This window comes from Calonectris borealis, chromosome 9, assembly GCF_964195595.1.
Source record: "Calonectris borealis chromosome 9, bCalBor7.hap1.2, whole genome shotgun sequence".
Lineage (NCBI taxonomy): Eukaryota > Metazoa > Chordata > Aves > Procellariiformes > Procellariidae > Calonectris > Calonectris borealis.
Genome location: NC_134320.1, coordinates 19,376,353 through 19,399,247, shown reverse-complemented (window position 1 = coordinate 19,399,247; position 22,895 = coordinate 19,376,353). Strand labels below are relative to the sequence as shown.

General features: G+C 67.7%; 3 protein-coding genes across 6 annotated transcripts; all 3 read left to right on the top strand.

The window, feature by feature from the left end:
- Positions 1-1,233: 1,233 nt before the first annotated feature.
- ECE2 (endothelin converting enzyme 2) lies at positions 1,234-9,836 on the top strand. Of its 2 annotated transcripts, XM_075157651.1 has the most exons (20): positions 1,236-1,312; positions 3,079-3,165; positions 3,537-3,681; positions 3,891-4,106; positions 4,205-4,329; positions 4,467-4,613; positions 4,701-4,766; positions 4,979-5,167; positions 5,588-5,730; positions 5,864-5,978; positions 6,231-6,341; positions 6,549-6,647; positions 6,740-6,817; positions 7,005-7,108; positions 7,422-7,532; positions 7,883-7,950; positions 8,134-8,192; positions 8,636-8,782; positions 8,864-8,959; positions 9,082-9,836. In XM_075157651.1, exons 1-20 carry the CDS (start codon positions 1,271-1,273, stop codon positions 9,256-9,258), a joined length of 2,325 nt encoding a protein of 774 aa, XP_075013752.1. In that variant the 5' UTR covers positions 1,236-1,270; the 3' UTR covers positions 9,259-9,836. The 2 variants fall into 2 exon arrangements, with proteins under 2 accessions (XP_075013753.1, XP_075013752.1); XM_075157652.1 differs by lacking the exon at positions 8,134-8,192 and having other exon boundaries at positions 1,234-1,312; positions 8,592-8,782.
- Positions 9,837-10,588: 752 nt separating this feature from the next.
- Positions 10,589-13,491, top strand: LOC142085393 (mitochondrial ubiquitin ligase activator of nfkb 1-A-like). 3 transcript variants are annotated; one of them, XM_075157265.1, is made up of 5 exons: positions 10,589-10,672; positions 11,153-11,292; positions 11,550-11,637; positions 11,714-11,834; positions 12,022-13,491. In XM_075157265.1, the coding sequence occupies exons 2-5, from the start codon at positions 11,176-11,178 to the stop codon at positions 12,710-12,712; spliced, it is 1,017 nt and encodes a 338-aa protein (XP_075013366.1). In that variant the 5' UTR covers positions 10,589-10,672; positions 11,153-11,175; the 3' UTR covers positions 12,713-13,491. The 3 variants fall into 3 exon arrangements, with proteins under 3 accessions (XP_075013366.1, XP_075013365.1, XP_075013367.1); XM_075157264.1 differs by having other exon boundaries at positions 10,657-10,731; XM_075157266.1 differs by lacking the exon at positions 10,589-10,672 and adding an exon at positions 10,724-10,837.
- A 5,603-nt stretch (positions 13,492-19,094) lies between these two features.
- CAMK2N2 (calcium/calmodulin dependent protein kinase II inhibitor 2) lies at positions 19,095-22,892 on the top strand. Its single transcript, XM_075157263.1, has 2 exons — positions 19,095-19,309; positions 21,586-22,892. Exons 1-2 carry the CDS (start codon positions 19,141-19,143, stop codon positions 21,654-21,656), a joined length of 240 nt encoding a protein of 79 aa, XP_075013364.1. The 5' UTR covers positions 19,095-19,140; the 3' UTR covers positions 21,657-22,892.
- The last annotated feature ends 3 nt before the right edge of the window (positions 22,893-22,895 follow it).

Here is a 22,895-nt window from a genome sequence, read left to right as displayed (position 1 = left end):
CCCCCCCCGGGCAGCACCCCGGGCTGTGCTCGCTGGGGAACTCCCGGGCAGCGGGTGCGGTGCCAGGCGTCTCCCCACTGACGCTTTTCGAGGCACCACTGCTGCGCACACCCGGGCACCCACACAGCCGCTGTGCGCCCTGCACCCCAGAGGGTGGGGGGGACCCTACCCGGGTACGTACACCCGGACACCCCTGCACGCTGCTGTCCCCGGGGCAGCACCTCAGGCATCGGGCGGGTGACCTGCGGTGACACCCTGTCCCGGGCAGGCAGTCGCTCAGGGTCGGGAGGTGTCGAGGCGGGGTGTCAGGCTGTGCGCACAGCCACGGCCTCCCCCTCGCTCACCGCCGCGCCGGTGACCGTGGCTGTGCACACCTGTGTGCACGCGACTGTGTCACGCCATGCACGGTGGCACGGGCCTGTGGGTGACCTCGGGGTGCCTCGGGGTACCGGGGTGGGGGTGCCAGTCAGCGTGTGTGTGCATCCACCTGGGCGTGCGCTGGTGCACCCGGGCGCGTGCCCGGGTACCAGAGCAGGGTGCGCTGCTGCGGCTGTGCACCGTTACCACCCCGCTGCTGGTGCTGGTGCCGGTACCCGGTGCTGTGCGATGCCAGTGTGTGTCCCCGGGTGCTGAAGCCGGTACGAGTGTCAATGTGCCAGTGCCCGTTGCGGGCGCCCAGGTGTGAGCCCGGGAGCTGCTCCCCGTGCCGGCGGGGGTGCTGGTCCGAGTGCCAGTGCCGGTGCGCCTCCGTCACCGGCGAGGGTGCAGGTGCCGGTGCGGCTCGCCGTCCCGGTGCTGGTGCGGCTCCCCGTGCGGGTGCCGGTGCCGGTGCCGGTGCAGGTGCAGATACCGGTGCGGGTGCCGGTGCAGGTGCGGGTGCGGCTCCCGTGCGGGTACCGGTGCGGGGCTCCTCCCGCGCGCACGGCGGTCACCTTGGCGGCGGGGCCCGGCCGGGTGGAGCGGAGCGGTGCGGTGCGACCGGGCTGGGCACCGGTGCCCCTGCCCCAGCAGCCCCCAGAGGAGCCGGCCCCAGCCGCCCCCGCCCCGTGCCTGCGGGCCGCGCCCAGCCGGTGCCAGCCCCCGCGGCTCCATCCCTCCGGCGAGGCCCCGTCCCTGCCCGGCCCCGGGTCCCGGTCCCGGTCCCGGCGGCGGCGCGGCGCCCGGTGCGGGCCATGGCGGCGGCGGAGGCAGGCGGCGCTGCGGCGGCGGCGGCGGCGGGGGCCCGGCGCGGCCCGGGCGGGGAGCGGAGCTAGGCGGGAGGCGGCCCGGGATGGCCAGGATGAACGTGGCCCTCCAGGAGCTCGGACACACCGTGAGTGCCCGGGGCAGCGGCGCGGGCCGGGCCGGGGATGGCGGCGGGGCAGGGCGGGGGCAAAGGGCGGGGAGTGGGGCAGGAGGAGGGAGGGGGGACGGGGGCACCGGCTCGGGGGGCAGAGGGGACGGCAAGGGCGACAGGAGGGGGCCGGGGGGCAGAGGAGAGCCCGGGGGCTGGAGGGCTCGAGCAGCTGGAAGGGCTGGGGGGGCTGCGGGACCCTGCAGGAGGAGGGGATGGCGTGGCGGGGTGGACCTGGGGGGCGAAAGCCTGGGGGATGCAGGGGGCTGCGTGGGGCCGGGGCTGGGGGAACTGCGTGGCTGGAGGGAACCCGTCCCCCACGGCGGGGGGGAGAAGGGGGAAGAAGGGCCCCCCCAAACCCCTGCCTGGGGTTGGGCAGAGGGAGCTGGGGCGGTTTGGAGACGGCCCCACAGACCCTGCTCCGCCGAGGCATGAAGCCCACCTGGGGTACAGTGATGCGGCTCAGGGTGCTCCCCAAGGCAGTACCCCTGGAGGGAGCAGGGAACCCTGCTCCCGTGGGTCTCAGCCGCATGGAGGGGGCAGGAGGAGCCCCAGGACCAGGTCCTGCTCCTGCCTCGAGGGTACCAGGAGGTGCCGGGGAGGGGGTGCTGCCAGCTGGTGCCCAGGAGGATGAGGACCACCCGGGAGGGGAGAGGAGCGTGTCGGGGGAGCCGGGGCAGTGGGGGTGCCCGGCTGGCCAAGCTCCCACAGGATGCCGAGCCATCTCTCCTAACGCCAGCGGCTCCCAGGAACCCGCCCCAGCGGGGGGCTCCTGCCAACTGTCGATCCCAACCTCGCGCCCTCCCACCGTGGCAGCCCTTGGTAAAGCCCTTTCCCCATCCTGGCAGTGTAGCAGTGGGCAGAGCTGGGCACGGGGCACTTGCTCTGCTTCACCCCCTGCCCATCATCCTTCCCATCCTGGCTCCCGAATCAGCCTTGCAGGCAGCCCCGGGGCATCCACCTTAGTCTGCAGCAGAAGATGGGAGGGTGAGCCGCAACCCACCCGGGCGTTAACTCTGAAGCCTAAGGATGGCTCATGACCAGCAACATTGCTGATTCGCTTCCACCAAAGCCTCCAGCTTTTTCTTCCAGCTCATCCCCCCCTCCAAAGCTGCTGGCTCAGCTCCACCACCTCCCTCTTGGCTGAGTCCTCGGCAGTGCTCACGGCTGGGTCGGTGCAAGCAGCCCCTGCCCGGCTGCCCCGCAAGGCTGGGAGTGAGGGGGTCCTGCCCTGCTAGCTGTAGTGCCCCCTCTCTTCCCACATGCTCTGCCCACACAGGCTCGGCCCTGTGCCCCAGGTACCCCCAGGGCCAGGATGGGGCGGGAGGCGCTTCCAGATGTTTCAGACCAGTGCACATCTGCATGGAAAGTTCCAGGCAGGGGAGGAGGGGCGAGGCAGCAGCACTTGGCAACGGTTGCCTGGCAACGGGCACCACATCTCCGTGGCGATGTGGCACCTGTCAGCAGGGCTGATGCCACGGCTGCCATGGCGACGCAGAGGGATGCTCCAGCGCGAGCCCCCGAGCCCCCCACCAGCAGCTCTCCCCGTGCTCCCCAGGGCCACCTGGGGCTGGGGACAGCCTCTGGGGGAGGCCCAGGCACACCGAGGGGGGTCAGGGGCTGCCCTGGACCCCCCGTGCACCCGCTGAGCGGGCACCGGCCCTCGCCGTAAGAGCCAGAGGGGATGGCGGGGCGGGGGGCAGCCATTCCCACGCCCCCGTCCCAGCCCGCTCCCTCCCTCCCAGATGCCCGACTACAAGCGTGCCACACTGCAGGACGACGAGGGGCCGGAGCCGGCGGGGGACGGCAGCACCTCTCCCGACAGCGTGGAGGTGAGGTCTGCCCCAGCCCCTCCCTCCTTCCCCTCTCCATCCTCCCTGGCCCCTCTCCTCGCCCTCAGCCGGAGCCTGCCCGCAGCTGGGTGGGCAGCAGGAGCAGGGCCGGCAGCCAAGCCAGCCCTGGCTGTCCCCAGGGATGTGCTGGGAGGCAGCCAAAATGCGGCAGAGAGTGTGCCCGGGCCATCGTCCTTCCTTGCGGCTGGGGGGGGCCATCAGTACCCACTGCTGGCTCACTGGGGCTGGATGCCCCGATCCCCACCTTGTCACGCAGCCGAGCCAGGCATCGGGGAGCGGTAGGGGAGGGAAGGGGGAGCGACGAGGTTCGGTCCCCCCATGGTGCGATGGCAGGTCCTGCTCCTGCCCAGGTGGGGTTTCGGAAGGGGCCAGGGCCGCTGCTGAGCCGCCTGGCCTCGCGCAGCCAGCTGGAGCTGGTGCTCTGCGCCGTCACCGTCTCCCTGGCCCTGCTGCTCGGCGTCGCCGTCGTCACCCTGGCCATCCAATACCGCAGAGGTAGGGAGGGTCCCCACAGCCCCGCTGGGGTGGCAGTGGTGTTCCCCCCACCCAGGGGGGACACGGCAGGACAGGGAGGGATGGGTCAACCCGGGGCTACTGGTCTGGGTGCTCTGCCCGCCCCGGGGTGCAGGCAGGGCTTGGCCCCCCTCCGTGCCTCAGTTTCCCCTGGCACACACGCACAGCCCCGGGCATGCCTTCCCTGCCAGATCCCTCTCACAGCACATGCCTGACGGACGCCTGCGTCCGGGTGGCCAGCAAGATCCTGGAGGCCCTGGATGCGGAGACGGACCCGTGCCAGGACTTCTACCAGTACTCATGCGGGGGCTGGATCAAGAGGAACCCGCTGCCCAACGGGCGCTCCAAGTGGAGCACCTTCAACAGCATCTGGGACCAGAACCAGGCCATCATGAAGCATCTCCTAGGTGGGCACCGTGGGGGTGACGGCCACCGGACGGGTGACCTCTGGGCACAGGCGGGCAGAGCCCCGACATCCCCGGGGCTGACCCGCAGCCTCCCGCAGAGAACGCCACCTTCAACTCCAGCAGCGAGGCGGAGCGGAAGACGCAGCGGTACTACCTGTCCTGTCTCAAGGAGCAGAGGATAGAGGAGCTGGGCTCCCAGCCCCTCATGGAGCTCATCGACAAGGTGGGTGGCCATCCACACGTGAGCCGAGCTGTCAGGGCTCAGCCCAGCGTGCTTGGTTCTTCGCGTAACCAGGGAGGGGGCAGCCCTCAGGGATGGATCCTATCCCTCCTTGAGGCGCCGGGTCTTTCTGCCAGCAGATCGGGGGGTGGAACGTCACCGGCTCCTGGAACCAGACCAGCTTCATGGAGGTTCTCAAGATGGTGTCGGGCACATACCGGGCAACCCCCTTCTTCACGGTGTATGTGGGTGCGGACTCCAAGAGCTCCAACAGCAACGTCATCCAGGTTGGCACCCTGGCACCGAGGGGTGGCGGGCACCGGGGGGGCACCGGTGGGCACCAGGCTGCCCATGCTGCCCCTCTCTCCTCCCAGGTAGATCAGTCGGGGCTGTTCCTCCCATCCCGGGATTACTACCTGAACAAGACCGCCAATGAGAGGGTGAGGCTGGGCGCCGGGCACCCTGCCGGCAGCAATCCGGGGAAACCCATAGCAATGGGATGTGAGCAGCGCCGGGGCGCACCTGGCACCCGCACCCTGCCCATCGAGGTGGCACAGTGCCCAGGCACGATGCCCAGGCAGCAGGTCTGAACCCCCTGGGGAGGTGGGATGAACTGCAGCTGGGGCTCAGCTGGCACTCGGGGTCCCGCCAGGTCCTGGCAGCGTACCTGGACTACATGGTGGAGCTGGGCACACTGCTGGGGGGGACCCCAGAGCCCACCCGCCTCCAGATGCAGCAGGTGCTGGACTTCGAAACCCAGCTGGCCAACATCACCGTGCCCCAGGCTGAGCGGCGGGACGACGAGAAGATCTACCACAAGATGAGCATCACCGAGCTGCAGGTGGGCACGGCCTGGCACAGCCTGGGGAAACCCTCTGGGGATGCAAGGGGGATCGTCCAGTGGGGCACCGAGGGGTCTGTGCCCATTGCTGCCCCCCCCAGGACACCCTGGGCAGCCTCGTTCGTTGTGGGACATGCGCTGGGTGCTGGAGTGAGGTGCTCATCCTCCCAGTTGTTAGAATTTGGGGTGAGCTGCCACCCCGCATAGGGGGTCCTGGGGTCCCTTCCTTGTCCTGCAGCATTGAGAGCAGCAGGGAGCCCCGGGAAGGGTTTGGGGCAGAGAAGGGATTTGGGGTGCTGAGGGACCTTGGGACCTTCCCGGGGAGCACAACCCCTGCCCCAGGGGATCTTCCCGCGGCAGGCAGGATGGGGCAAAGCCGTGCCAAGCACCCGGGTGTCGTGTCCCCGTGTCCCCCCCCAGGCCCTGGCTCCCGCCATCGACTGGCTGGATTACCTGTCCTACGCCCTGGCCCCGCTGGAGCTGGCCGACACGGAGCCCGTGGTGGTGTACGGGGACACGTACCTCCAGCAGGTCTCCGACCTCATCAACAGCACCGACAGGAGGTGAGGCACCTGTGAACCCCCACCGTGCCCCGTCTGGGATTTCCCCTATGGTGGGGGCACATTTTGGGCTCGCTGGTGGCTGGGGCATAACCCACGGACCGTGCCGAGCTGCGGCATCTCTCTGCCCCTGCAGCATCCTGAACAACTACCTGATCTGGAACCTGGTGCAGAAGACGGCCTCCAGCCTGGACCAGCGCTTTGAAACAGCCCAGGAGAGGCTGCTGGAGACACTCTATGGCACCAGGAAGGTAACGGGGGGCCCCGGGACCAACTCCCTCTGCCCCCAGCCTGGAAGCAGCCAGGACCACCTCTGCCCTTGGGATGCCCTTGGAATGCTGAGCCCCAGATGCTGCAGAGGGAACCCAGGGACCATCTTTTGGGATGGGGCTTTAGGTGCTGAGCATCTCCCCCCTGGGGAGGGGGCAGAGCCAGGCTGGGGGCAGGGAGGGGAGCAGAGGAGGGGGCTGGGGCTCTCACGGACCCCCGTCTCTCTCCCACAGTCCTGCACACCCCGCTGGCAAACCTGCATCTCCAACACGGACGACACGCTGGGCTTCGCCCTGGGCTCCCTCTTTGTCAAAGCCACCTTCGACCGGGACAGCAAGGCCATCGTGAGGATGCTTCTGCCCCCATCCCCTCCCCATCATTGACCATGGGAGCCCCCCCTTTCCTCCCCAAACCCCAGGGCTGGAAGGCAGGGAGCAGGGAAACGGGACCCCCAGCCCCGGGGAGGTCACATCCTGCCCACCCTGTCCCTGCCCGAAGGGCTTCGGGGGGGCAGGGGGGCTGCGGGGGGCTTCATTCCCTCCCCTCCCCAGGCTGAGGAGATGATCAGCGAGATCCGGGCAGCCTTTGAGGTGTCCCTGGACCAGCTGGACTGGATGGACGAGAAGACCAGGCAGGCTGCGAAGGAGAAGGTGACCCCGGGGAAGGCAGCGAGCGGGAGACCCCCTCCCCTCCTGGCAAGCCCCCCCGCCCCATCTCACTGCTGGGGCCTCTCCCCACACAGGCGGACGCCATCTACGACATGATCGGCTTCCCCGACTTCATCCTGGACAACAAGGAGCTGGACGACGTCTATGACGGGGTAGGGGGTCTGGTCCCTGCTCATGCCAAGCCCTGGGGGGCCCCATGGTGGGGCGATGTCCCTATTTGGGGGACCCTTTTGGGACGGGGTGTTACGCGGAGCCACCCCGGTACCGAGTGCGTCCCAGACAGAGCAAGGGGGAACAGCCCCCGGTGGAGCCCTCCTCATCTCTCCTCTTCCTCACCAGTACGAGGTCTCGGAGGACTCCTTCTTCCAGAACATGCTCAACTTCTACAACTTCTCCGCCAAAGTGATGGCTGACCAGCTCCGGAAACCCCCCAACCGCGACCAGTAAGGGGGAGGACTGGGGGGGGTGGAGGATGTGACACCAGCATGGTGTCATAGCACTGTCCCCAGCACAGCCCAGGTGGCACTGCTTCACTGGGGGGGAAGGTCCCCCCATGGGGTGGCACAGCATTGTAGGTCACCCGTGGTGGCTCTGGCTTGTCTCTTGGTCACGGGGTGGGAGGCGGCGGTGCCAGCCCCGGGCAGGGCAGCACAGGGGACACATGGTGGGAGATGGCACAGGAGGGTGCCGGGGTGGGGGGGAGAGGGGACACATCCCTGCCTGTGCCCTGTCCCCTGTCCCACCTCCCTGCCCCAGGTGGAGCATGACCCCGCAGACCGTCAATGCCTACTACCTGCCCACCAAGAACGGGATTGTCTTTCCCGCCGGCATTCTGCAGGCTCCCTTCTACGCCCGCAACCACCCCAAGTAAGCCTGGCACGGGGATGGGGGGCATCTCCTGGGGGTAGGGGGGCATGGGCTGGATCAGGTCCAGCACCCCACAGAGCCCCCCCAGTCACGAAGCAAAGCCCTGGGGGGCTTGAAGGTCCCTCAAGACTTTACATCCTGCAGCCAAGACAGCCTGCAAGGTCCCTGTGGGGCCACCAGTGTCCCCCACAGGACTCATTCCCAGCTGGGTGCCAATTGGAGCAGAGTCTTGCCAGGTGCCCCGGACACAGATGGGGTGCCCAGGCTGCGGAGGGGGTGCCTGGGCCGGGGGCAGGCTGCAACGGCATCATCCCCCCGCACTTACCTGGCTCTCTCCCGTGGCCCCACAGAGCCCTTAATTTCGGCGGCATCGGCGTGGTGATGGGGCACGAGCTGACCCACGCGTTCGATGACCAAGGTGAGAGCCCGCGGGCAGTGCCGACCCTGACCCCCATCACCTTCCTGCCCCCCCCCAACCCCCCCCCCTCAGCGTAGGGAGGGGGTGCCATGGGCGCGCGGGGGTCCCGCTTGGCCATCCATTGCATCATGCGTGCTCATGCCCCCCCAGCCACCCCCCCCTTCTATCGTCCTGTCTCCCCAGGTGGCACCCGCCGATACCTCCCCCCGGCTTCTCTGTGCAGCTTTCGCTCCATCCGCTTGGTGAGGACACGGTGTCTGCAGCCCTGGCCCCCTCCTCATCCTCCTCCCCGTGGGGCGCGGGACGGGTCCCTCTCGCATCCGCTCTGCTTTGCGCCTTCACCGCAGCCCCGGAGCCGAGATGGGGTCAATGGGGGAATTTGGGATGACAAATCCAGCTTGGGACAGCGGGGATGTACCGGGGGATGGCTGGGGACCCAAGTGCACGGCTGAGCCCCAGCCAGAACCCGCCCAGAGCAGGGGCTGGGGGACACCATCTCCCCTGGGCATGGACTCAAGGCACCAGGTCCCCCGGTGTCCCCTGGGACTGTCCCCCCCCTGCTTCGAGACCCCCTGCAGCAGGGGCTCTGCAGGGGGCCGGCGTCCCCCGGTCCCACCCCGCCCCATGGCTCGGTCCCGCAGGGCGGGAGTACGACAAGGAGGGCAACTTGCGGCCATGGTGGCAGAACTCCTCCCTGGAGGCCTTCAAGAACCGGACGGCGTGCATGACGGAGCAGTATGGCCGCTACACCGTCCACCGCGAGAAGGTCAACGGCAGGCAGACGCTGGGCGAGAACATCGCCGACAACGGCGGGCTCAAGGCAGCCTACAACGTGAGTGCTGCCGTGCCGAGGGGACGCAGACCCCCGTGCCTGTCTGTCCCTCCCTGGGACTTCAGGGCGCCTCTCCCACAGGCGTACAAGTCCTGGCTGCAGAAGAACGGGGAGGAGAAGCGGCTGCCAGCCCTAGGGCTCACCAACCACCAGCTCTTCTTCGTGGGCTTTGCACAGGTAGGGCGGAGCGGGATGGTGGGTTCCCCATCCCTCCCCAGCCCCTCAGAGCCACTCCACAGCCCTCTATCCCACCCGGGGGGTCCTATCCCCTGTCCCTGAGGCTGCTCCCGCTCCGGCAGGTGTGGTGCTCCGTCCGGACACCCGAGAGCTCCCACGAAGGGCTGGTGACCGACCCCCACAGCCCTGACAAGTACCGCGTCATCGGCACCCTCAGCAACTCCCGGGACTTTGTCGAACATTTCAGCTGCCCCCTGGGCTCCCCCATGAACCCCGGCAAGCACTGTGAGGTGTGGTAGGGACAGGGAGGGTGCTGGGGACAGAGGGGATGACGCTCTGCTGTGCCCCCCTCCCAGCCCTCGCCGGCTGACGGAGCTGGCCCAGGGGCAGAGAGCGGGGCCACCCCCCGGGTCACCCTCTGTCGTGGTCCCCCCCTGTGCACACACCGCACGCCGCCTCGCCCCACCTCTGCCCCCGTCCACAGCACACACTGGGCACCCACCACAGCCCCCATCTACAGCCTGGGGCCAGGCATGGCTGGCAGAGAAGCCGTAGCACCCCCAAAACGCAGCTCTGCCCCCCAACCCTGATGTGCTAGAGATGGGCACAGCTCAGCCCCTCCCTGCGCCGCATCCCACCCTGGGCGGGCAGGTCGGAGGGGTCCCAGGGAGAGCACTAGAGCCAAGCCTCCCCCGACCTGCCGGAGATGGAGGCTGGGGGCCACCCGGCTCCGCTCTTCCCTCGCCCCCTCCCGATCCGGCTTGGCTTCCCCATCCACCTCTGCTGGGACCAGCGGGCGGCAGCGGGGACTCTGGTGCCTTCAGCTGTGGGTGGCTGGCGCTGAATTTATTTAACAATTAAAAGCAGTTTCCACTTACTCCGGTGGCTCCAGGTCCTTCGCAGTGTCGGGGCGGGGGGAGAGGTGGGATCTGGAGCGGGGGGTGACTCAAAAGCCGGGGGACATGTGGGAGATGAGGCATCCCGAGGGACGGGAGCGGGAGATGAGAAATCCCGAGGGACCAAGGGAGGGGAGCGGGAGATGAGACGTCTTGAGGGCAGACGTGCGGGGAAGGAGAACGGCAGCGGCAGGGCTGACCCTCAGCCCTGGCATCGCAGGCAGGGTCAGGGGGGCCGGGTCACCCTCAGCCACAGGCATGGGGGGGGCCATGCTGCTGGCTGGCACCGAGCCGGGTGGCGGGGGGACACCGAGGGCGGCTCTGGGTGAGGCTGGGGCAATGGGAGGGCAGGAGCCAGGCTGGGGCAGCCCCACAGCCCCGGCCCAGCCCCAGCGGGGCGGGGGTCCCCCAGTGGAAAGGCCAGCCGAAGGATCCCATTGCCCCCCAGGCAGGGGTGACAGCACGGGTGACCCCATCCTGCCCTGGGGCCAGGCCGTGGCCAAGCCCCCTCCGCAGAGCGCCCGGGGCTGCCCGGCCAGGACCTCTCCCCACACCGCGCCCCCAGCCCCACACTGGGGTCCCCCCCGACACCCCCGCCTCTGCCCTGGGGCTCGCAGGGCCCAGCGGGCACGGGGCGGGGGGAGCTCGCAAAGGCCGCCGGGAGTTGTAGTCCTGTCAGCGGCAGGCGCAAGGCCCGACAGGAGCTGTAGTGCGGCGCGAGGCACGCTGGGGGCTGTAGTTCCGGGCACAGCTCGCCCCGCCGCCGTGCCGCGGGGGCCGCACTCCATTTCCCAGCAGGCAGCGCGGCGGGGCCAGGGTCCGGGCCTGGGCGCCACCGGCCTCGGGGGGCACGGGGGGCAGCAGGGCCGGGCCGGCGTGAGCGGCAGCGGCGGGGCCGGGCCTGGGGGGCTGGGTCCGAGCCGGGTGCTGGGTCCGGGCCAGATCGGGGGTGCTGGGCCCAGACTGGGGGTGCCGGGCCTAGGTGTGACCTGGGTGCAGGGCCCGGGCTGGGTCACGGGTACTGGGCCTCGGCGCGATCCTGGGTGCAGGGCAAGACGGGCGCCTCTGGACCCAGGCTGGGCAAGGGGCGCTGGGTCGGGCCGGGGCTGCCGGGCACCTGTGGGTGCTGGAGCTGAACTGCCCCTAGCCGGGGTCACGGGGAGGCTTGGCCCTAGGGCAGCAGCGCCCTGGGGACAGGGGCAGTGGGACGTCCCTGCCCTGGGGACAGGGGTGCTGGGACATCCCTGCCCCCGGGCTGACACGGCCCCGTCCCCCAGCCAACACGCTCACCTTGCAGGCGTGCCGCCCGAGCCTGGCACCATGGATGCGCCGCCCATCACGCCTGGGGAGCTGCTGTGTCTGGGCTCCAGCCTCGCCTTCTCCGGCCTCTTCTACTACCTGTACAGGAAGAAAGCCAGAGTCGTGGCACGCATACAGGTAGCCCTGCCCCTCGGATGCTCTCTCCTGCCCACTGTCCCTTCCCCGCTGCCCTACACTGCCTGGCCCAGAGCCTTTGATTTGGGTACACCTTGGTGATGACTGCAACCTGCTGGATCCTCTACCGATGTCACGATGCCCGGGACCAAGCAGGTCACATCCTGCCAGAGATCCCCACAAAGCCATGCACGACCCACCCTCTGCCTGCCAGCCCATGTGCCCCTGCCCGTGTTCACGCTCAGTCCCTGCTCTTCCAGGAGGCCCCAAAGCTCCAGGTTGACGACGATTTACCAGCACTGGTGTCTGCAGCTGATGGGAGATGCCTGCCTTACGTTGCACTGGAAGGTAAGGAGACCCTGTGGCCCCGGGGACACGGGCTGGGCTCTTCTCCTTTGGCTGTGATGCATCCCTTCGTCCTTAGGCATAGTGCTGCCAGCCAAGGCTGCGCTGACCAGCCATTACCATGAGGGGCTGCAGGGTGTGATCCAGAAACTGCTTCTGAAAGAGCATCGGCTGATCTGGAACAGCTTGGCCCGGAGCTGGTGAGCAAAGGGAGGGGACAGCAGGGGTGGGCTTGCACGGGTGGGTCCAGACCCCTGTCCTCTGGGGCCACTTGAGAGGCAGAAAGTGACGCGGTTAAAGACTCTAATCCCTACCCTTGGCTCAGGCCCAGGAGCTCCAAGTTCCTCCGTGTTGTCCACATCCCAGCACTGCACTCTCTGCTTGCAGGAGCGAGAGTGAGCGGGTGCTCTCGGAGCAGGTCTACACCGTCCCCTTCTTGCTGGCCTCACCGGACACTGAGGTGGTGACGCAGGTGAGCGTGGAGAGCCCGCTCCGAGCCATCTGCCTGCCGCTAGAGGTGGTGTACGAGCGGTTCCAGCAGCCGGCCCATGGCTTCCGCGACCTGCTGGGCCAGTACTTGAGCGGGGAGAAGCCCAAGGGCATCCTGGAGACAGAGGAGATGCTGCGGGTGGGGGCCGGGCTGACGGGCATCGGGGAGCTGGCCCTGCACCCCGATGGCTCCCTGCACCTCCAGCCGCCGGCCCGGGGGGGCGAGTATTTCCTGTGCCTGGGGGACTGGCAGACGGTGCTGGCGGAGCTGGAGTCGGCCAGCGGGCTCTGGAAGGGGGTGGCCGCGCTGTGTGCCGCGGCAGGCCTGGCCGTCCTCCTGCACGCCCTGTGCCGTGCCTACCGCCGCGCCCGCCTCAAGCAGCAGCGTGAGGACAAGGAGCCGGATGGCGAGGAGGCCGGGGGACCCGAGGACTCCTGCGTGATCTGCCTGACACGGCCCCGCGAGTGCGTCCTCTTGGGCTGCGGTCACATCTGCTGCTGCTTCCGCTGCTTCCAGGCCTTGCCTGCCCGCCTCTGCCCCATCTGCCGGGGGCCCATTGACCGCGTGGTGCCCCTCTACCAGGCCTGAGAGCACCTGGGGGGTGGCCAGGGAGGGGCAGCATCAACTGGGCCAAGCCTGGAGCCTGCAGAAACATCAGCTGTCCCCTGGCGTGCAGCTGAGTGGTTCCTGTTGGGAGGGAAGGGTCCTGCTGTGCCCCCCAGTCTGTTTTTGGGAGTGGGGGAGCTATAGCCTCCTCATCCTCCCTTTGCCAGAGGGACCCCCCCGCCAAACATGAAGGCTTGGGGGAAACGTACTCAGTGCCTGAGCCAAGTCCCCTGCGCCACACCGGGGCGTTCCTCTGGCTGCCGGCTGTTTGACCCGTGCCCCTTTCCCAGCCCTGACCCCCCAAAGCCATGTGGGACTTTTCCCTTGTTTGGCTTTTACAGCGTGTGGCTTTGTCCGTGGGGAGGATGGCAGGGGCAAGACCAGGCAGGACACAGAGGGCACGGTGGGGTGACAGAGACCCCCAAGCCACCACAGTGGCACACCTTGGTGCCACCGTTGTCCTCCCCCCCTCAATCTGTGTGCCTACAGCCACTGCCCAGACCACGTGGGGGCACGTGGGGGCTGGCAGGGATGAAGTATGCCCCTTCGCTAGCTGCTCTGCCACCCGGGGAGGGGGACAGCATCCCTCCCTGCAGGGTCCCCGCTCTCCTCCGGCAGTAGGAGGACAGCCCTGGGGTGCCCCAGAGCCTGCCCGTGCCTCTGGCCCCCGCTGCACCCAGCTTTCCTGCCCACGTCCCGGCCAGGACCGGGTGCGGGAGCGGCTTGTGGTGGTGTGTGGAGTGATAAAGCCAAGGAGCCGAGCTCGCCCTCGTCTTTTCCTTCACGCCGTTAAGTCGGGGGGTTGGGGGGGTCGCACCAGGAGCCGAGGCTTTCCCCTGGGGAGGCGGGCGGGTGCCGCCACCTCCCTCCCCACCCAGGGAGCCAGCCCCGGTGCACACTCACCGGTGGTGGGCAGAGGACCCCCAGCTGGGGTGTACCTCCTCAGGATACAGCCCTGAAGAGGGGGGGGGAACAGGACTGTTGCCAAGGCGATCGTGCTCCTCCGGTCTCCATGGCAACCGCTCCCCTGGACCGCTCCCCATCAGTGCCTGGCTGCAGTTGCCCAGGCAACCCACAGGCTCTCCTGGCTCCTGCGGCTTTGGGGCACCCAGGATTTGGGGTGGGAGGGGGCAGCGCTGGCAGGCCTCTGGCAGCCAGACAAGAGCATTGGGGGGGTGAGCGAAGGGATGATGTGCCCCCTCCCTGGGGCAGCAGCCCCCATTGTTACCAGTTTGGGGCTGGGAGCTTGCCTGGGGCAAAGGTGTGCCTGTGGCGCTGCCCCCCAGGGCCCAGAGCCAGCCGTGATGCCCCAGAGCACCCAGCAAAAACTCCTGGGATCCACGTGCATTTTTGGGGTGGGGGGAGTTTCCCCTCCTTTTCCCCCCACCCTGCGCCCCCCCATCTTTCAGCCCAGCCTCTTCCCCACATGAGCACGGTGGCTGCCGTGCTGCAGAGTGAGCAGTGGGGCCTGGATCCCCCCCCGGAGCCGGGCATCCCCCCCGCAGCAGGAGGGATTTCGGGAAGGAGATAAATACCAGATGGGAGAGGGCCAGGCTGCCAGGAACACACTCCCCGTGTGCCAAGAGCTGCTGGCGCGAGTGGGCGCGTGGGCCAGGGAGGGTGGGGGGTGCCCGTGCTCCCCGAGACTGCTCACCTCGTTCCCTGGGGCCCTGCAGCCAGCTGGGGATGGGGACAGCTAGAGAGGGACCTGCAGCCACCCGCTCCCCTCTGTCCCCACAGGTGCTGAGGGTGCCCGGGGCAGGGGACACATCCCTTGTGCTGGAAGAACATGGGGAAGGTGCCACCCTATGCTGGGGCACAGCCCTACCCTATATCCCCCTCCTCGGGTCTTTGCCACCCCCGGGAGGCCACCAGCCCTACGGTGGCCTGGACACGCAGAGCCCGCTGAGCAGCCCTGCCTGGCACCGCTCCGGGCGGCAGCGTGACTCAACCACTCAACTCAGCACCAGCCAAAACCTCGCTGTGCCAAACCGCCTGGCACAGGGGCTGCCCGGCCATGCCGCAGCGCCTGTGCCCCCGGTCGAACCCACCGTCCCGCCCCAGGGATTTTTGGTCCAGAGCAGGACAGGAGGGAGCTCACAGTGCCCAGGCTGAGCCCTGCCCAGCCTCCCTCCCTGCCACGCAGGGCCCAAGAGGGACCCAGGCATCCTGGCAGCTGCCCGCTTACCCCGCAGGGTCCCTGTGGGTGCCAGCCTGTGCCCATGGCCCCCATCCGCACCCCCCCCAAGGCTGCCAGCCCGCTCCCGCCTGCCTCCGTGTCTGTTGTCATGGTGACCAGAGATGATGTGACAGACAAGGATGGAGCCTCACACCCCAGCGGGGCTGTTCACCCCCCCACAGGGTCGGCCTCCCCACCCTCCTGCTCCCCCCGCCCCAGGTCTGAGCAGGGGACCCTCCGTGAAGCCCCTGCCCCAGGCAGCGTGCTGGGGGTGCCCCATCCGCTCAGATGCAGCTTGCAGCATCACTGGGACCGCAGCTGTGCCCCAGGCAGCTCGTGTGAGGGATGGGGACAGCGCCATCCCCCTTCCACCTGCTCCGACTTACAATCGGAGCCCCCCTCGGGAGCACCCTCTTCCCAAAGCCAGGCTGTACGCTGAGACAGACAAACTCATCTCACTAGTGACAACCTACCGGCTGGCCCCAGCTCTCCTGGGAAGGCTTGAGCCCTTCTCCCTGGGAAAGGTGCTTTCCCTCCAGGGAGGGCTTTTTGGCCTCGTTTTCCCACAACGCTGGCTGCGGGGACAGCACAGGGCGAGGAACACACCGCTGTGCCAGGCTTGCCCTGGGCTCACCCACAGCACATCCGCTGAGCAGGATGCTCATCCCCTGTCCCCCAACATCTCACTACAGTGAAGAGGGCCACCACAACCATTGGCACACATGGCCATCCCCACCGCCTGCACCCAGCCTGAGCGCGTGTCTCCGCTCCCCAAAATGCCCATGCAAAGGAGCTGCCCGACCACGGCACAGGCAGCACACACAGCAGCATCCCCACCTGGGCTGTGCCTCCCAGGAGCCACTTGGCTACCAAGAGCTGACGGCAATAGCCGAGGCAGGGAAACATCCCTGACCTTGTCAGTGACCTTCGCTGGTCCCCCACGCTGGTCCCGGGCTGGGTGCTCCGAGAGTGCCGGCAGCAGGGAGCTGGTGCTCAGCGAGGCCCCCCGGGCCACGGCCGCGGAGCAGAAGTGCCATTTCACATTTCTTGGCAGGGCTGGAAGCAGCACAGATGGAGGCACCAGAGCCGGCCTCCAAGCTCGCCTCTGCAGCCCCCAGCCCCGTGGGACCAGCCCCGGCGCTCCCAGCTCCGGGTGACAGCGCCGACAGGTTCCCAGACCTGCACCAGAGAGAGCCCTGGGTCTGATGGCTGATGCCTCCCACCTCCTCCAAGCCCCCTGTCATCCAACTGCTGCCTGCCAGGCCACCGACCCCGTCCCTGCCAGGCCCTGGGAGCACCACCAGGTGCTCCCATCCAGTCCAACTCACTGCCCAGGGGTCCCTGCAGAGCCTGAGCCCCACCACCAGCCGCTTGCGCACGCACAGGGCGTTTCTCCACTCTAAAACCACTTGAAGCACCAGTGACTGCAGGGAAGCCCCTCACCTCCATCAAAGCACCCGGAGCTGGCACCTGAATCCCCACCAAGGCGGGGAGGCATCCAGCTGCCGGTGGGCTCCCAGAGCATCTCCATCAGCAGCCAGCTGGGAGCCCGGCTGCGTGCTCCCTGCCCAGCCCTATATCCACCCCAGGGGGGTCATGGCTGACCCCCAGCCCTCGCATCACCTGCAAGGTGTCCCAGTTTGGGGGCTGCAGCCCAGGTTTAAGGAGCCAGGTCAGGAAGAGCTGCCTGCTTCCCACTCCCACGGCCCCTTCTTCCCGCTGGAGCCAGCTTTGTGTCGGACAAAAGGCTGCAAAGGAAGCGAGAAAGGAGATTACGTGGCTGCTAAAAGGCGGATAAGGAAGGTGGGATGAAAGCCAGGGGAAGGAGGGCGCGCAGTCCGGCTCACCATGGGGGGGTACAACCTGTGCTCGCAGAATATGACGGTGGGGTCCCTCCTGCACCCCCCTGCCCACCCACCCACAGGTCCCTGGTACCTCCTCCCTGCCCCCCAGGGATGCATGACCAGCAGCACCCTTGGGGAGCCAGAGGCTACAGAAGTCCCAAGGAGATGCAGTGCCCAGAGCTACAGCGCTGCCCTGTCCCACCTACAGCCCAGCTGTGCCGGCACGAACCTGGCCCTCCTCCTGCCTGGGCCGGGTGGAGGGTCGCTCCCACACCCCCAAACACCAGCCAGCCCCACAGAGCTCCCCCCCACCCCATAGCCAAGCCAAGCAGCTCCCCTGGGTGCAAGGCACTGTACAGATAGAGGTGTGGGGCCATTCCCAGGGTGACCTCTCACAAGCCTCTCCCCAGGAGCCTGCCGGGCTGGAAACCCTCCTGGAGCGCAGCACCAGCCCCGCTCACATCCCACACAGCCCATCTGCTCCTCTTCTCACTCACCCCCGGCCCCGCGCGTGCCACGGCCTGCCTGTCCCTGCCCACGGGCAACGGCATGCGGGCTTGGCGATGGGAAAAGCAGGCCACATCTCAGCGTGGGCCTCTCGCCTATTTTCCCAGGCGCTTTTTGCAGGAGCAGAAGCCATCACATGAAAAAGTTCAAGCTGGTTCCACAGCAAAGGCAGGAATAACGGCACCGCCTTGCCAGCGGTGGGTGGGCACCACTGCCCCGTCCCTGCTCTGGTAGGGGACAGCAGGGACCGGTACTCTGCAGAGCCTGGCACAAAGGGAAAGTCATGGCTGAGTCTTCCCAAAATAGAAGTACCTACCCACTCGCATGGACCAGCCAGGCTGATGCTCTTCTATAGCACCTTTCCTGATCCACAGGATCTCAGGCCATGGAGGTGCTAGCATGGAAAGAAGGACCACAGGGCTGTCTGTAAAATCGTACTCTCGCTCCCTTGAGACACCCAGAGGGAGATTCTCATGGGACTGGTATGGAGCTGGCAAGTGCTGCTGGCATGCCGGGCTCTGGCTTTGCTGCAAGCCAGCACACCCACACGAGCAGTGGGGCCTGGATGTGAGGGAGCAGCAGGAACAGGGCTGCACCATGACAGCGTGGCCCTCTCCAACCAGCCTTCTTCATCTTCATCTTCATGTCCAGGGGCCAGCCAGGGCTGTACCCACAGCTCAGGCTAGGAGCAGCAGCCCCAGCCTGAGCTTAAATACCCGCCCCAGCCCCAGGTGACGGGGATGGGGGGTCCCAGGTGAGGACGCTCAGGGCCAGCAATGCCAATTAGTGCAATCACTGCCCTGGCAGGGGAAAATGCAGGAGGAAAGGGCCAGGGTGGGTCTGGGGCAGAGGTGTGCAGAGTGGACACAAATGGGGCTCTGGGGGGGGGCACTGGGGCCACTCTTGTAGGTCCCTCCTCGCTGACCCATGGCAGGTCCCCACAGGGGATGGCTCCCCTTCCCCTTATCCACAGTGAGCTCCCAGGGAAGGGCCAAACCACGGGGCAAGGGACATCCCAGGGTACGGCCCCTGTGTGGCCACGCTCACGGGCACCTGCAGAATCACACCCATGTGCCCCCCGCAGCCCTGCAAATACACGCAAATGGGCACACGTGTGCATACACATGCACACGCATGTGCAGGGACCCACACATGGGGGGCCAAGGGGACTCGCAGGGGCTAGGGCAGGACCGGTGTGGCTCCAAGGGGGGACCCCAACACTGGGGGGGCTGTGGGAGGGCATGACTGGATGGGTGTTGGGCAAGGGGCATAAGGGGAGAGCTGGGGGCAACCTGACTGGGGAGACCTGGGGTGGGAGCTGGCCCGAGGGGTCTGCAGGGCTTGAGCCTGCCGGGCTGCAGGAGGCTGGGAGCTGGACTGGGGGTGCTCGGGGTGGTCTGGGGGACTGGAGCAGGGTGTTGGGGGGGGCTGTTTGGCATCACCTCAGTGTGCTGGGGGAGGCCCCGGCTGTGCCTGGTGGTCCTCGGCTGTCTGACACGGGGGTACCCGGCTGTGCCAAGGGCTCCCCGCTCCACAGGGGCACCCCGTGTTTAGGGGCACCCCCGAGTTGGGGCAACCACCCCGGCAAGGCTGTGCCGGGGGGACCAGCCTGCGCTGGGGACAGGGCAGGGGCTGGGGCGGGGGTCCCCCCATCCCAACCGGGCGGGCACTCGGCACCGGTCGCGGGGGTCCCCGTCCCTGTCCCGGCCGTGCCGTGCCGGGCCGCGGCGCTCCGGAGCCGCCCCCCGCCGGGGGGGTCCCCGCTCCCCCCGGATGCATGACTTCATCCTTCCGCCCGGGTTTCCTCCCCGCCGCCGCCGCCGCCGCCGCAGACCGGCTCCCGGCTCGGCGCGGCGCGGCTCGGCCCGCTCGGCCCCGCCATGTCGCAGGTGCTGCCCTACGGCGAGGACAAGGTGGGCCGCTACGGCGCCGAGCCCGAGGCGGGGGAGCTGCCCTTCAGCTGCCGCCTGCAGGACACCAACGCCTTCTTCGGGGGCAACCAGGGCAAGCGGCCCCCCAAGCTGGGACAGATCGGCCGCGCCAAGAGAGGTACCGCCCGACCCCCCGCCTCTGCCCCCGGACCCCCGCCTCAGCCCCACGGCATCCCCGGCGCTGCCCCAAGGCATCCCCGGGACCCCCGCATCCGCCCTGCGGCATCCCCGGCATCCCCGGCACTGGCTCTCGCATCCCCAGCGCTGCCCCACGGCATCCCCGGGAACCCCGGATCTATCCTTGCATTCCCGGCTCTGCCCCACGGCATCCCCAGGACCCCCGGATCTGCCCTTCCATCCCCAGCTCTGCCTCGGGACCCCTGGATCTGCCCTGCAGCATCCCCGGCGCTGGCCCTTGCATCCCCAGCGCCGCCCCACAGCATCCTCGGGACCCTCGATTCTGCCCTTGCATCCCCGGCATCCCCGGCGCTGGCCAGTGCATCCCTAGCACTGGCCCCCCGGCCCCATCGGCATCGCCCCACAGCATCCTTGGGACTCCCGGCTCTGCCTTGCATCCCCAGCAGTGTCCCCTGGCACCCCCGGCACTGCCCCACAGCATCCCCGGCGCTGCCCCCCGGCATCCCCAGAACCTCCAGCTCTGCCCCACATCATCCGCGGCACTGCCCACCGGCATCCCTGGGACCCCCAGCTCTGCGACTGGCACCCAGCACTGCCCTAGAACCGCAGGCCCCCCCGTCCCCAGCTCCAGACACCAGCGCTGTCCCCCCAGCGCTGCCCCACACCCCCCGCAGCCCGGGGCTGCTCCCGGGACTACCCTGCAGCATCCCTGGGGCTGCCCCCGGGACTATCCTCAAGCATCCCTGGGGCTGCCCCCCCGGCACATCCGCGAATGCCCCTGGGACCCCCCCGGAACTGCTCCTCAGCACCCCTGGGATTGCCCCCACATCCTCTTGGACTGCCCCCTCTCATTCCTATAAACAAGTCCCCCCAGCATCACCAGGAACAGCCCCCCCAGCCCCATAAACCTCTCTCCCTCCACATCTCTGCCTGCCGCAGAGACCCCCATCGGCAGCTGCCGGCGATGCTGATCAACAAACACCCCCGCCCCGGTTTACTGTCCCCCCAGGACTCCATGAACCTGTGTGCCACCCCCCTGCTTTACTGCCTGCCGCAGAGACCCCCATCAGCAGCTCCCCTGCTTCCATCAGGACCCAAATAAATGCCCCCCCCTCCCCTGCCCCCCAATCTGTTACCATCGATCCTCCCCAATGCCTTGGGGACCCCCAAGAATGGCCCCTGCCTTCCCTGCAGCCCCTACTCCACTAGCTTGGGGGACCCCCATAGGCAAATACCCCTCCTTGAGCTGCAGGGGCAAAAGGGGGGGAACAGAGCCCCCCCAGCACAAATACATCCCAGCCCCGAGGGGGGATGAGCTGCTGCCTGCTCCACCCGCCCCCCTTTGCAGTGGTGGTGGCTGGGTCTAGCAGACCCCCCCAGGGGTGATGGGAGGGCCGGTTCCCCCTCGGTGGCCATGGGGGGGTCTGGCTGCTCACCTGGTAATGCTGGTGATGGGGGGGGGGTCTGGCCAATCAACCCTCAGGGTGGTGATGGGGGGGTTGCTGAGCACCCCAGTAGTGATGTTGTGGGGGGGGGGGGTCTGTCCACCATGTTTGAGGGTGATGGTGATGGGGGGGGAGATCTGCCCAGCTGGTGATGTTGATGGGGGGGGGGAGTCTGTGTAGCCCCTCAATGGTGATGCTGACGGGGGTCTGTCCAGCCTCGCAGTGGTGATGCTGATGGGGGGGCTGCCCAGCGGGTGATGGTGACGGGGGGCTGTCTGGAGGGTCATGCTGATGGGGGGGGCTGATGTTGATGGTGGGGGTCCATGCAGCCCGCTATGCTGATGGGGGGCTGTCCGACTCCCCCAACAGTGATGCTGATGGCGGGGGAGGGTGTCCTGCGCAGCGGGTGATGGTGACGGGGGTCTGGCGGCCACCCCCGCCGAGCTGGCGGTGCCCCCCCCGCTGGGTCATTACCCATTCCAGTCCTGTTGCTCTCATCAGCGCCTGCCGCAGAGAGGAGGGGGGGTCCTTCCTGGTCTTTCCTGCCCCCCCCATTTCCCAAACCACCCATCCGGAGGCGGCCAGCTGGCTGAGGGGGGGGACGCTGCCCCTACCCAAACGAGGCGAGGGGGGCGATCCCCCCCCCCCATCCCCATTGCACCCACCCGTGCTCCTTCGCGCTGCTCCCCAGCATCTTGGGGGGGGCACATCTGGAGCCCTCCCGGGGTGGTGAGCGGGGTGAGAGCCGGGGCGGGGGGCAGAGGCTGGGCGTGCGTCCCCTCGCCCACGCGTCCCCCGCCTGTCCCCGCAGTGGTGATCGAGGATGACCGGATAGACGAGGTGCTCAAGGGCATGACGGAGAAGTCGCCGCCGGGGGTGTAAGCCGGGACCCGCCGCCAGGACCCGCAGGCCGTGCCCTGCTCCCAGCCCGCCCGGCCCTGCATGCTGGCTGGACCGCCGACGAGGAGGGGGAGGCCATGCCCGTGCCCCCCCAGCCCCGGCCCGGGGGGGGCTCTGCGGCCACCACCCCCCCCCCCGAGCCATGCACTTTACCCCTCCGCCTCCCTCGGGGGGGGGGACGATACCCACCGAACCCCCCACCCTGGGCGAAGACCCCCCTCCCCGGGATGGGGGTCCAGCCCCCCGCTCCGCGGCACGTCCCCCCCATCCTCCTTGGCGGGGGGTCCCCGAATCCCCGGGGCGGATCCGGCCCCAGGAGCGGGGGGAGCGCTGCTGTCCAGAGACATTTTTTGCTCCATCGTTTTTTGCATGAGCTTGGTGGCCCGGGCGCCCGGTCCTGGGGCCGAGGGTCAGCCCCACCACTCCGGCACGCTTCTTTTTAAACAGAAACTCCTCATATTTGTATTTTTATATCCGAATCTTTGTTAAAAACGATCTGCTGACGTTGAGATGTTGAAGTAACCGCATCGGGAAAACAAACAAACAAACAAACAAAAATGGTTCATATTTTTTTCCATAAGAAAAAAAAAGACAAAAAAAGAAGAAAAAACCGAGGGGGGAAAAATAAAGGGGGGGGCGAGAAAGATGGAGGGAGCGCGAAGAAAGCTGAAGATGCAGGGAGGGGAGCGGGGACCCCCAGCCCGACCCCCACTGCCGGCAGCGGGACCGGCCAGAGGGTTTGGCAGCACCATCGGCCGCCGTGGCCCCCTCCCAGCAGCGCCGGGGCCGGAGCCCTTTGGGCTGGCTGTGGATGCCGGGGGGTCCCAGCGCTGCCCCTCGCTTGAGGATAGTGGGGCCGGGGGGAGGGAGCGGGGAGGGCAGGGACCGGCCTGAGTCGTTGTTTTTAATTTTGTACTTTAATTTAATTTTATTTTTTAAGAAGCTTCTCGGGGGGGTCTGATGTGCATGAGAAACTCGTCATCTTTTTCAATAACCTACGAGTGGCATTTACGGAGACGACGACGCAAAAAAAACACAACAAAAAAACACCAAACAAAAAACAAAACCGAGAAAAAAAACCACAAAAAAAAAAAAGGAAAAAAAAAAAAAGATACTTGTGTCATGATGTTCTACGAATGATCCATTGTAAATTTAAATGCCATTTTTCACTGTACTGGTGAACAAAATGCGATGAATAAAATACATTCATGTACCGAGGCA